Source organism: Egretta garzetta, unplaced genomic scaffold (genome assembly GCF_000687185.1).
Source record: "Egretta garzetta isolate BGI_Z169 unplaced genomic scaffold, ASM68718v1 scaffold43, whole genome shotgun sequence".
In the NCBI taxonomy this organism is placed as follows: Eukaryota; Metazoa; Chordata; class Aves; order Pelecaniformes; family Ardeidae; genus Egretta; species Egretta garzetta.
In genome coordinates this window covers 1,063,429-1,077,505 of record NW_009259047.1, presented here as the reverse complement: position 1 = coordinate 1,077,505, position 14,077 = coordinate 1,063,429, and the positions used below count along the sequence as shown (strand labels likewise).

The 14,077-nt window shown below is 37.6% G+C and overlaps 1 protein-coding gene across 1 annotated transcript in view; it reads left to right on the top strand.

The window, feature by feature from the left end:
• Window positions 1-802: 802 nt before the first annotated feature.
• The window catches only part of LOC104122916 (calcium-activated chloride channel regulator 1), a 21,635-nt gene continuing 8,360 nt past the window's right edge, over window positions 803-14,077 (top strand). The window contains exons 1-10 of the mRNA XM_009635105.2: window positions 803-912; window positions 1,644-1,730; window positions 4,468-4,639; window positions 6,405-6,545; window positions 6,773-6,923; window positions 7,470-7,587; window positions 8,302-8,473; window positions 10,223-10,450; window positions 12,203-12,427; window positions 13,878-14,055. Coding sequence (XP_009633400.2) covers window positions 803-912; window positions 1,644-1,730; window positions 4,468-4,639; window positions 6,405-6,545; window positions 6,773-6,923; window positions 7,470-7,587; window positions 8,302-8,473; window positions 10,223-10,450; window positions 12,203-12,427; window positions 13,878-14,055 — 1,582 coding nt within the window. The remainder of the gene's footprint in view (window positions 913-1,643; window positions 1,731-4,467; window positions 4,640-6,404; window positions 6,546-6,772; window positions 6,924-7,469; window positions 7,588-8,301; window positions 8,474-10,222; window positions 10,451-12,202; window positions 12,428-13,877; window positions 14,056-14,077) is intronic.

The following is a 14,077-nucleotide window of genomic DNA, read 5'->3' as shown; positions in this document are numbered from 1 at the left end:
ATCTGTTCCATGATCTTCCCAGGCACAGAGGTGAGGCTGACAGGTCGGTAGTTCCCGGGGTCTTCCTTTCTACCCTTTTTGAAAATGGGTACATGCTGACTAATTTTGTGTACAGTGATGTAATGGCTGACTATAGTTACCATACATCTGCCCTTCTCTCCTCCCTGCAGGCAGAGTCTTTGCTCATGAGCGGGCCCACCTTAGACGGGGGTGTTTGATGAGTATGACCGTGACAGGCATTTGTATGTAACTGGGCAGAATCAGGCTAAAGTTACAAGGTAATTCAGCGTTTTCCTCCTTCTACTAGCCCTTTGTGGTGGGCTTTAGAAACCTGACTGGGTTTTTCTATAAACTTTTGAGGTATCCCTTTTTCTTTCAGTTCCTATTTTATCCCTCATTAAATATCTTTCCTACTTTATGAATCGATCAGGTGATTTTCTCTGCATCCGTCTTTACACACTTCTGTGGTTGGTGGATTGGCAATGATGTTGAGCATTATTTTTTTTCTGAACTGATGCCAGAGACTTAATCACTTCAGTGCTCTGCCACTGGGGAGGAAATGGTGCTTGGATGGAAATCCTCTTTCTGCCCTGCTCACAGTGTTTGTCTGTCTAAGCTTTTCTTTCTCATCTGACCTCTCCCTTCTTGGAGTACACTGCAACTTCAGGGCTTTCCTGTTAAGCTTCTGGGTCTCTCTTGCTTTAAACTTTTTTTAATTTTTGCTACCTCTGCATAACTTCACCCCATGCTCTCACCACTGCAGGAGTGCTTGACTTACTGTCTGGTTTTCCTCTCTGTCCATATGGCCAATGGACCTCAAGAAACAAAGTTTTATTACAGCATATTGACCTGCAACTCACTGACCAAGCGCCTGTACATAATCAGGAAGCCATCTAATGGGTATTTTCCAGGGTACAGCAACATTTGAAGTGGTAGCTACTGAATTAATAAGACTAATTCTGCAATTGTAAACTTTAAATCTGCAACTGCAATATTTTTACTCAGGCAATAGACTGAAGTGATGGAGAAGCAAAGCAATCGATGATCATTCTTGGTGTCCCTTTGCAGTGTATATTCATATCTTTTTTACAAGGATAACTGTTTTATGTGGGCAGAGTGCAGGCTACACTCCAAGCACTGTTGATGTCAGCCCTATATTTGATAGGGTTTTTAAGTGGAAACGTATTCTGTTTTATCCTTAGGTCTTCCTCTGTACTTTACTAGCATCTGTATCTGTGAAAAAAAAATCCTGCACTGAAGGTAATTGTGTTGTTGATAAGCTAACATGGCTTTTTAAGGAAGGATGTGCTATGTTCCTGAAAGAAATTAAACTGTAGATTTATCAATAATGTATATGCAAAGTTTATCATCTGTAAGTACAAACACGTTAAGAATAGATTTCTTTCAGTGAAACATGCTGCTATGAGATTTCCTGTATCCTTTTTGAAATGTAAGATTTATTTCAACTTTTGTGTAAGTAAATCAACTGTAATGCATACTGTTATTAACGTAAAATGAAGTTTACCATCCGCTCATGTCGCAACTATGTAAATCAGCAGTGAAGATTTATTTCCATCCCTATTTTTATTTGGTACTTTTCTGTTGCTTAATTCTGATTTTTGTCTATTTGTTTATCATTGCAGGTGGCTGAATCCTGTAATGAGCATAACCAGAAGAGAGAAGCACCCAATCTGCAGAACTGAATGTGTGACTACAGAAGCACATGGGAGGTAATGAAAAACTGTACAGGTTTTGAAAAGAATCTATTCTTTAGTTTTATAATGAAAAAAATAGATGATTTTGCTAAGGAATTAGCATTTCCTTGAGTTAAAGTGCAGAAAAAAATGGCATCTTAACTTCAGACTGCAGTCTTCTCAGTTTTAACATTCCATCAAAACCAGAGGAGCTGCACAGATTGCATATCAGAGAAGAATTTTCCTGTTATTCCTGTATTCTAGATTAATGAATCTAGAAAGCATAAACAAATACAACCATTTTTTAATGTTAATTTATGTCATTTTTATAGTTAAGTGCTGACATTGTTAAGAATGATGGGATCTAGTCCAAGCACTTGTTTACTTTCCCTGAGAAAGCAAAGACAGCCTGAAAGTTTACATCCAAGCTAACAGAACTAGCGTGCCACAAACTGCAATGCCATGGAGTCATGCCATGCCTATACCAGGTCATGTAGAAAAGGGTACAGCAAAGTAAGGCAGAGAAAATTATACAGATATTTATTCCAGCAGTTGTATACTTGTATACGTCTGTCCCTTCACAAATACTAAGAGTAGGCACTAGAGCAGTGATGGCCCAGCTAAGGGGTATTGAGTTTTGAACACTTTTCAAACACTGTGTGTGGTTGATTCCCTTTAGCACAAGAAAAGTCTGTATTCCCCAGAAGAATATTTAAAGTAGACTGTCAACAGCTATAATAGAGCAGTATCTGTGTACTACAGATAGACAGGATTTGTGTTTTGCATGTGAAAAGAATAACGGCAGGTTATTAACTGGAGTACTATAATCAGTCATCTTAAATTAAGAACTGTTGAAGTTTTAGTAAATTAAACTCTCCTGTGATTATTTTATTACAAGTAACAGTTACTTCAATGTAATAATAGCTTTCTTAGTAATTAACACTCTTGAAACTGTAAAGAAATAGCTATTGCACTAGAAATTACTGTACTTCATTGAGGTTAATGGATTCTTCAGATTGAAAACCATATAAATGAGGTGAAGTTCAGGTCACCTGCATACTACAAGAATATGCATTAGTTAAGATTAACAAGCATTTTTGAAAATGAAGTAAAACCAGGAGGAACCCATCAAGACCCTCAGCTATTAAAAATGATATTCAGATCAGAAGAGGTTTCCACAGAACAGCTGCAGAAGGCTCCTTTGTAGCGTCTGCAATTCCAATAGGGCCTTATGATGATGTGTTTCTGCCATGTAAAATTATTGAATTATTGATTGATTTCCAAAATTTTTGGAAAATCTGCTTAACATCTGTTCCACAAAAATAATAGGAAAGCTGATACAGCATTTAATCAATAATGAATTAAAGGATGAAAATATAATCAATGTCAATCACTACCACATTTATTCCATTTTTATTATTTTTAATGCAAAAATGAATTTAACTAAAAGTGTAGCTATGAGATATTTGTGAACTGATTATTGTGGGATGGTCCAATTAAAAATATAGTACTATGTTGGATTAACCAAGCACCTCCTTAACAAACTAGGAACTACCTAGCTGGGAGATCTCAAAAAGTAGCTGGTAGGGAATCGTCATCTAATAGACATTTCTCAAAAGACTGCAAATCAGTGATAGGCATGATGCTATTAAATACTTTATCAAGGAATTGGAATAATATATAAAGTCACTCCTGGACAAGTTGCTTTGAGTATGAAGTGAGAAATTATGAGGAGGGATAGAACAGCCACACAGAGTAATCTGGCTTGCTTGACAAATGGCTCCCACTCAAGAAAAACACATTATATTCCAAATGTGATGTTTATTCATCTAAAGGCAAACAATGCCATTTAAAAGGGGATATTTTACACACCGAATATTGGATCTGAATTTAGCAGCATTTTGCTATCTCACTGATCTAATCTTGCTTTTTCTATTATTTCAACTCTGTATTATGTAATTATTGCATTGTTCTGATTTTTTTCCCAGGAAATTCCAATTATGTTTTTGCAGTTATTTCTCTCTCCTAAAATGAATAGCAGAGGATAGTTCACCTGAAGACGCATAAGGAAATTAATTCTTTTTTCGTTCACAATAAAATATCAAGTATTTCCTCCTAAAATTAACACATAATTAACTACAGCTGCAAACTGTTACACCTCTTTTTGCCACAAAGGCTGTGTTAGGAGCAAGGAGCAGGTGTGAATCCCTCATGGACGAGGCACAACGCTCAGCAAGTGAAGGCTTTGGCTTTATGGAAAGCACAGCATTACCACGGTGGGAGCCCCAGGCCACCGACGCTAATCAAAATGGGGACCTGACGCAGCAGAGCTCTGCTTGGGAGTGAAACTCAAGGGAAAGCCCAGCAGGGATGGATACAAAAACTGGCGCTGATTAATGTATTATGCATGCACAATGTCCTGTTTGGCTCATTAGTGAACTTGCCATGTAATACAGGTCCTCTTGTCCAAATGCCAAGATTCATCCGCAGCTGGCCATCACCTTGGCAGCCGAGCAATGGGGACAAAGTGAATGACCCCAGGTTAATGTGACAACAAGATAAGATGCATTCGAGACTCTACATACTCAGATGGGAAGCAGCAAACTATCCCAGGTCACCATAAGAAGAAGATAAGATATGCCCGGGACTTTACGTGCTTGGATGGGGGAGGTCAACTATACTGTGTTACCATAACAAAGTCTTCTTGCACCCTACAGGCAGTCATATAAATAAGACTGATAAGCCATCACTTTTCTAACCAAGAACCTCGCAGACAGGAACAAGTAATGAGGGTGTTCAGGAGTTTGATTTTTTTGCTGGCTTTTCAACTCCTGTATGTGGCAAAAGGTTCTATGGTATGGCTAAATAAGAATGGCTATGAGGATTTGGTTGTTGCAATTCATCCCCAGGTGCCAGAAAATGCCAACATCATCCTGAACGTGATGGTAAGAACATTTCCATTTACATGCATTGTTTCTCAGCAGTTGTGACTTGATGTTTCTGCTTGGAAATGAACCAGGTCCAGCTCCCATTCTTGTCAATAGTTTTTTTTTCTTGTTGTTTTGAATTAATCATGGATTAATCCCATAGTTACTAAACTAGTAATTTCTAATTTGTCTTGCCATCTGTTGTCACTACTAAGAGCACTAATTCCCTCAAACAATGCTGTAGTATCCTGTTGGGAAGCAGACTGGAATTTCTTTAAGTAGCTTTCTAAATTATGTTTGCCTGAAAGAATGTCCTATGCATGCTTGTTTAATCGCCATTGATTTTACTACTGTTTGTCATTAGTTAGTATGTCTCACAATGTTCCTTTACAAATTGTAAAGGAAGAAAAAAAAGTTAGGTGTAGTGGTATTTCTGGGTTTAACTTTTATTGCAATCCATGTAGATGCCTCAGTGGATAAATTCCCCTAGAATAAGATGCTAGCCAGGTCTCAAAGCAAAGAAATTGTTTTCTACAAAGTTAAATCATTTTAGAGAAAACCTGCTGACCAAGTATGTCTAGTGCCTACTGGACCCTGATGGAGGATTATCTCAGCCCCACGTCATCTCTAAAATCAAGTACAAAGGATACCGTCCTTTGGTCAGCCATAAAATTATCAACATTTCCAGGATTCTTTCATCTTGTGAGAAGAGGTTTACATGAAGTAAAAATGATAGTTTACTTTTTACCATCGGTCATTGACTGTCCCCTTTTTTAACAATAGAGTTTAGATCACTCCATTTTCATTAAGGGACAAACCACCGAGTGTTTTTTAGGGTACATGTGTACGAGTGATGGTTACTGCTCCTGTGAGATACCTACCACATATTAAATTTACATTACAGCTGACCTTATGAGAACTTGTTATTATATCATCCCTTCAGTTCTCTTGAACTAGTTAAAACTGCTCTGTCCTACCTGCAGAGCAGGCAAGGGGTGGCATGGGGACAGCTGAAGTAGCACATCCCATTACTGCTCAGCTTCCCATGGGTTAGCATTCACTATCACTCTCAGTCCTGGCAAACTGAAACTCTTCAAGAAATCCCCTTTAGCTGAATTTTATGTACACATAACAAAGATATTTGATTCCAAAGGCTCTGTCGCAGCTTGTTTCTTAGTTTATGAGAAGCCAGACTTTTGTTTCATCCTTCCTGTTTGTTTTTTTTTTTCCCCACTAAACACAGTGGAGAGAAAAATAAACAAAGGGAATGATTTTTCTGATGCCTCTACTCCAAGAGAGGTGGTAAAAGAGCAAGAGGAAAGGAAAGTAATGCCAGCATATAGTAACGATAATACAAATATGAAGAAAGGTGAAACAGCGAATTTGACAGAAAAAATGATGACATTAGTCAGATAAATGAAAAACAGATGCGATGTTGAATCTTGCCCATGCTTGCTGTCAGGCCAGCATTAATTTAAGGGTAAAATCCTTGTATTTAGTAGTTTTCATCTCATATGATGGCTAGAGTGTGCATTTTATCACAATCTCTGATTAAGAGCAGGATTATAGAACTGGTGAGAGATTCCAAGAATTACAGCTTAGTCCTTGACTTCTTTATTCTTTTCTTAAAAAAGACTGTAATACTTTCTTAGTTTTGTGTTACGTACTTACTTCTACTTTATTGTATTCTGTTTCTTGATAAGGCTAAATTATTCACCACACATAAAGTCAAATTTTTAATATTAACATTGATATTAATACTTTGTTTTCTTTCATTCCCTAGAACATGATTAAAAATGCTTCTAATTACTTGTTTGAAACGACAAAACATCGATTTTTCTTCAAGTCTGTAAAAATAATAGTTCCTAAAACATGGAAGAAAACCAGCAAATATTCAAGACTAAAAACAGAATCATATGATAAGGTATGATTTAGAGAACTCTTTATGATTAGAACAGCAAGGAAAAGTAGAATGACAAGGCTACATTACGAATCACAGCAAAATCTAGGGCTAATCCTGGAAGTTCTTACTCAAAAATATTGAGAGTCATCGAAGGATTAAAAAAATTGCAGGACTGGATTTACTCAACAAGAACCACTTCACTCTTCTCTACACCCATGTTATGTATGACTTTGCTCTTACTTTTTCAGGCAGATGTCATAATAGCAGACCGTTATATGAAACACACAGATGATCCTTACACCTTACAGTATGGAGGATGTAAGGAGAAAGGCCAGCACATCTATTTCACACCTAACTTCCTGATAAATGACAGTTTGACTTCTGCTTATGGAGAAAAAGGTAATACTGCTATTTAACTGAATTGCCTGTCTTATTGTTCGTATGAAAGGGCCAAAATTTTTCAAAGTGATTAATGAATTTGGGAATTTTAACTTGCTTGCCAAAATGAAAAAAACTTTGAGAGACACATTTTTCAAAAGTAGTAAATACCTGTGAAATGCCTGAAGTGAAATATTCAAACACGGGATCCAGAAGTTGTTCATCCCTTTGAAAACCTTAACTGGTTATTCCTCTGCACTTAACTACTGCCCTTAGCAGCAGCGTTCCCTTTATGACCACTTAACCAAATAAACTATCCAGTGTTCGTGTATCTGATTCTGTACTACACTGTCAAAAAATGTAAGGTTTTCTGCTCTTTGGGACAGAAAATTTATGTGGGAAGAAAAATTAATATCCCAATCGCTTAAATATTTCAGTCTTCCTGTAGTACCTGAGATAAGAATTAGTTTAAATTGTTGAAATGTCTAAGTAAAACACTGAGTATCTTTTAAACAGTTGTATTTAGAATATGCATGTGCGTAATGATCAAAACCTCTTTTTCAACAGGACGAGTTTTTGTCCATGAATGGGCTCACTATCGGTGGGGGGTGTTTGATGAATATAGTAACGACATGCCTTTTTATGTGTCTAGAAAGTCTAACGAAGCAAGTGTTGAAGCAACAAGGTACTATTTTTTTTTCATATTTCTGCCTCTGCATTACATAGCTTTAAACATTTAAATAAAATTCTCAATATTCTCATCCTCTGTGCTGAGATTTTACTTTGTAGAGTGTCCATGACCTGTTCATATGATTAAAAGATGCTTAGTCGGCAATATCTATTGCCTGCCTTGCAGCCCAGAAAACCACATCTGCCTTCAGTGCTGTTTTGAGGGAGGTTCAGAAGATCAGGATGGATAACCTTTTGCTCTGCGTGCAACTGCAGACTTCCGCCACCCTTTGTTTCGTACTTATTTAACATAATTTTATTAAATAGCAGTTATCAACAACACTGGAATTGCCCACTGTGATTTTAAGCAGTTTCTACAAAGAGGGACAATAACTGAATGGATGTAGAGAATTAGTTCAGGCTTGCATTTTTTCCTAGCTCAGGCGTAACAATAGAGTCTTTTGTATTGCAACTACTAGCAGGATGTCTCTCCTGCATAGCCTATAATTATCACAAGGAAGATCACAAGAGACCACAAGTGGTTTATGATTCTACCTATTTCTAGATTAGTTTGAGGACCCAGCATAGAGACAGCCTACCTAGATACTCATGCAGTGTCTAGTAGAGTGCTGTGTCAACAGCAATTTGGCTTTGGGCAGCCAAAATGCAAATAAATAACCAGTTACAGACAGGGCTCCTAACCATCCCTGCCTATCTTCTCTTCCCTTAGCTGTTGGGCTGGTATAACGGGTATACCTCTTTTCCGAGACTGCAGCGGAGACAAGTGTGAGATAAGAAGCTGTAGATACGATGGTCAGCTATATGAAAAAGGATGTACGTTTATTCCAGATATACGACAAAATATGTCATATTCTGTTATGCATTCTCAATTCATACCGTCTGTAAGTATTACTATACCTTTCTGGACTGAGAGTTTAGTAACATTTGGGGCCTAGTCAGTTATTTCTGCTGGGAAGAATGATCAGTCAGGCATTTCTTTAATTTCTATTTCAAAGAATATGCATGATGCTATTAAATCTGTTCAAAAGGGAAAACAGAGGAGCTACTGGAAATGATTTAACAGCTGTTTTCTGTCAATAAGGGTGAGATGTACTACAGCCTCAGCATCCTTCTTGCTCCCTGTTTGGAGAATCAGGTCAACAGGCATGAAAGGGAAGCATTCTTGCCAAATGCCTTGTCCATAAGATAACTGCAGTTTTTGATCCCTCCATATGTAAACTGGCCCCCGAGCTGTGTTACCTGGTTAGCTCTATTACACTCCCTTGCAGAGCAATCTGGTCTGCCTCTCCGTACCACAGAAGCAGCAGCCCAGCTGTCTTGAAAGCAGACAGGACAACCAGGCAGGCCACCTCATGGCAGCTCTGCACTGTTCCAGTGTCTGGGAGAGGGTGATGGGACAGGGGTTAGCAGGACGGACAGTCTCCTTGCAGGCTAGATTTCTGCAATACGGGAATCACAATTCCTCCTACTATTGACCTTATTTCTTTGGGCAAGAACTTTATGGGTTTACTGGGCCTGGCTAGGATACAGTTAATTTTCTTCATAGTGGATCATATGGTGCTGTGTTTTAGATTTTTGACCAAAACAGTACCAATAACACACAAACGTTCTAGCTTTAGCTGAACAGCATCAAAGCCACCTCTGTTTCTCACTCTGCCCCCACTCTTGAATAGACTGGGGACCATGCGGTAGGCTGAAGGGGACACAACAGACAGATGACCTGAACTGACTAAGAGATATTCTATACCATATAACATCATCCTCAGCAATAAAAGGTTAAAGAGAAGAGTTCAGGAGGGTTAGTCATCTCAGGCTTGGAAGTCATCTTAGGCTTGGGAACTGGCTGGGCACTGGTCTACCCAGGGGAGGTGATGAATTATTGCCTTTAGATCACTCGTTTTGTTTTCTTTCTTCTCTCTTCTTGCACTTATCCTTCAATTATTAAACATTTTTTTATTTGTTTTTTTTTATCTTGACCTTAAAGTTGGGGTTTTTTTTTATTATTCCTCCTTTCTTCATCTCCCATCTTACTGGGGAGGGGGAGGAAGTGTGGTGCTTATCTGCCCACCAGGGTCAACCCACAGCAATGGGTCATGGTCTTCCCTCAGCAGTACACTGTGCACACCCTGAGACGTGTACGATTATTTGCTGCTTCTCTCCAAGTCTTGACTTTGTATTTTTGCATTATTCCACTAAAAAAAACTTACAGGAACTGGTCCAAGACCATCAGCTTAACCCAAGAAGCTGGTTAAATATTCAGGCTGCTAACTCGTGCTGACCTCCATGCTGTTCAGCTTCAGTATCTATGTTAACAGGCTTAAATCTAGTAGGACCTCCACAAATCAGTCACTTAAGGGTCTCGGTGCTCACAGACTGAAAGCTTTGTTTCTGCATGTCACAGCATGCTTGTGCTTATGTAAAATCTGAGCTAAATTCTTTGGGAGCACTTTCCTTGCTTGCCTCTTCTAAGATCCTGGCTGGCCAGGCACCATGGCACAGAGGACATTCGCTGGAGAACGCCACCTCCATTTGTCCTGTTCCCCACCACAAACTTTGTATCTTCTGAGATATTTTCTTACATTCATACTGTTGCATTCAGAATTATTATCAGCTTCAATCTGACTTTTTAGGTGGTTAGATTTTGTGATAAAAACACTCACAACAGTGAGGCTCCAAATATGCAGAATAAGATGTGCAACCACAAAAGCACATGGGAAGTAATTATGGAATCTGATGACTTTCGCAACTCCGCTGTTGTAAATGCTTCTGCACCCCCTTCTGAGACTACCTTCAGGCTACTGCAGGCCCAACACAGAACAGTCGTGTTAGTACTGGATGTTTCTGGGAGCATGTCAATGGTAAGAATACACCTTTTATAAGCAATTTTTAGGAAAAATTGTAAGAAACAGAAAAAGTTACAAAATAAAAAAAAATCAGTCAATTCTATAATCAACTTGATTAAGGACTACTCTTAGTTGTCTTGGTAATTTTATTTAGGAATTCCTACAAGATATCACTTCAAAATACTGAGAGTTGTAGGTTGGACTTGGTCTTTTTTTTCATGCAAAATCTCAGTTTTATATACTTCACTTCTGTTGTTCCAGAGCTAGAATGACAGTGCCATTGTATTTCTTCCAAGTAGAAAATGTATCATAGATGGAGTTTCTCAATGTATTTTTGTTACGAATGATTCTAAAATTTAAAGTAAATATGCAGGTCACGATATGTCAATAAATTAGATTTTCTTTCCTCATCACAATATTGCTCTTTGGAATCAAGAATGTGAGCTGGCATAGTGTTATGTCATTTTAACAAGGCTGAGGTTATTTTTACTTTTTTTTTTCCATAAAATTTGCATAGGCTTATTCTTTCACAGCTTCTTGTGGCATGAGATACTAAGCTTGTTTGTGGATGCAAGGTTTAGCAAATGTCCCTGAATATGTGCGTATTTGCATAAATGTTCTTATACTTTTATAAAGCTGTAAGCAATATGATCATCTGTAGAAAGATGACAAAATTATCTGGGTAGGTAAGGCAGCTATCTCATGATTTATTAACAGACTTCAAACCTCTATGCATACTCTTAACAGCTTTTAAAAATCAGCTTATATATTATTTTGATGACATACTGCATTTTCTTATCCATAACTTCTGTTCCATAGTTCAGTACTGAGCCAATGACCATTAGTCTCTTACTGAAAATATTGCAAGTTCAGTGTTTCATTTCTCAAAGGAATTCAAACCTAAAAATAAGACTGTTCATCTAAAGAAGGTAATTCAAAAAGCTCAAACATGTTGAGAAATATTCTTAAATATCATACCCTCAACCAAAATATACATAAAGAAGCATAAAGCAGTATATGCTCCAATTCTTTAGTTATGGTATACATATCATAATTGTGAGAATCTCCCAGAATGCTCCATCAACAGATCTATTACCAGACATGCCATTCTAGTCCAGAGCTGTTCCTGGGACTGATCTTCAGCAAAGATCTCCACTTGTAATAAATTGTAATATTTTTATAATACAGAGGTATACCAATCATAGTACCTTGTATTAAATCAGTTAATAAATAATAATGTAATGCTAAAACCCCAAATTAAAATAATTAAGTAAATACTGCAAGAATAGCTAGCTCCAGAGATAAATGTTTTCAAATATAGCATTTTTTTCAGTAATCCCTGTGGATCTTTGCATTTAAAATAGCCATACTTTTACTTTAACATTATTTATATTTTCAAAATACTTAGTCTCTAAACTAACCTACTCCTCAGGCATCGTAAGTGTTGTCCTTTTGCACTGACATCACGCTATTGAAAAAGAAGTGACAAAAATCTTGATTTGGAATGAAGTCATAACATCAGAAGATGGACTTTGCTTGGTGACATCTTTCCTGGAAGCTGCAGTTTGCTGCACTTTCACAATACCAGAACATGGTTTACCTCTCCTCTCTTCTAGAACTGAGCATACATATGAGTTACATTATGGCAGATAGTTTTTAATGTTTAATTACAACCTAATTAACATCAAAAATTCCTGAATTTTGTTCATAGTCAAAGCTTTTCAGAAGATATTGCATTCTAAGGATGTTGTTTTTCTTCACATACAGCAAAACCGCCTCAGACATCTCCGTAGTGCTGCACACCTTTTTCTGCTCCATATTATTGAAAACACTTCCTGGGTTGGAATTGTCACATTTTCCTCTTACGCATCTGAAGAAGCTCCTTTGCAACAAATAACTAATGACGCAGCACGCCAAAAACTTGTTCGATTTTTGCCTGAAACTGCTAGTGGACAAACCAATATCTGTGCAGGCATACGTACAGGATTTAAGGTAAAGTACAATGTGGAAATACCTCCTGGAATGTATGGAAAATGAGGAAGAAATGAGAAACATACTTGATAGCCCACTGAACATGGACTTCCTATGCAGTGGTAGAGTTAAGAAAGATAATACGGTTCTTGAATCTATCAGGAGAAAAAATGGTATATAAACTACTTGGCATTACCATTATATGGCATTAGAAGGAGTATTACCAGAAGACAGGCCAGATGTGATGTCCATGCTTCAAAAAGGATATTGAAAAATAAGATCAAAATCTGAAATGAACTACAAGAATAATCTAAATGTTGGAAAATCAAATTTCTAGTTGGAAACCTATGAAGCTTACTCTATTTGGTTTGTTTAAGAGAGTTAAGAGGTTACCTTACTACAGTTCTTTAAGTACTTCTAGAGGAAAGAAATATGCAGTACCGCAGTCCAAACTCTCACATGACTGGATAAACTGACAGCCCGATCACATTGCTGGATGTATAAACAGAGAAAAGGCTGCATACCAACACAACAATGAACACCATATTGTATTCCTGCAATCTCTGAGATTTTTTTTTAGCAAAATGTGGACTGAGGAAACACCAGAGATCTGACTCATGAATCACAATGGACATATAGAATAAATGTTAAAATGGGAAGCTGCACAATGATAGTGTTCTTAATTGCCATGGTTCACTAGTCATTAATCAAACCTCTAAAATTGTGAAACCACATACAAATCATGAGATTGGGAAACAGCAATGGATAAACATTGTTATTTATTTGTCTGTTTTACTTCCTTGGGAGTCCCAGAAGTCGTCACCTAATTCCGATGCAAAACTGAAAATCAGGAGCAACATGTAGGAAAAGGGAAGAAAGAGAAAGAGAGAAACTGTACAGAGAAGGATAAGACTGCTGAGGTAGCCAAGAGTCCAGGGCAGAGAGGATGCTCAGGACAGGGGTGCATCAGGAGGAAGACTGGCAACCAGACAGGGATGGAACAGCCAGGACAGAGGCCTCCCCCATGGGTGCTCCCTACCCTTTTCTGCCCCACCATCAGTTACCTCAGAGTCCACCCTTAGACAGAAGACTGTCCTTCTCTACACCTATAATTTTAGTTGGAGAATAAAGAGTACTTCCAGAAAGTGGACCTAAGTTTTTAATATGATGCCCTTAATCATCCAGTCCCCAAACAGCATCTACAGGCAGAATTCTTCTGACATCTTCAGTTTGGGACAGGTTCCTTTCCTAGGAAAATATATATTCAATATTCATTATTGAACACTTACTAAATCTAATTACTATTGTAATAGTTTTGGTGTTACATAAAAATGCAAACACTTACTAAAGAACAAATTTGTCTTAAATTTGAAGTTAACAGTTTTAAATGCATAAATTGACTGTGCTCTGGGATAAACTAGTATTGAAAAATATTCTGCTGTTTATATAATTAATTATTTTCTTGATGCAGGTAATTGCAGATAAAATGAATACTACATACGGTTCAGAAATTCTGTTACTGACAGATGGAGAGGACTCACGTTTATCAGCTTGCTTTGATTTGGTGAAACAAAGCGGGGCAAAAATTCACACCATTTCACTGGGGCCAGAGGCAGCCAAAGAATTAGAAGAACTTTCTAAACTATCAGGTAAATATTCTAAATGTACTCT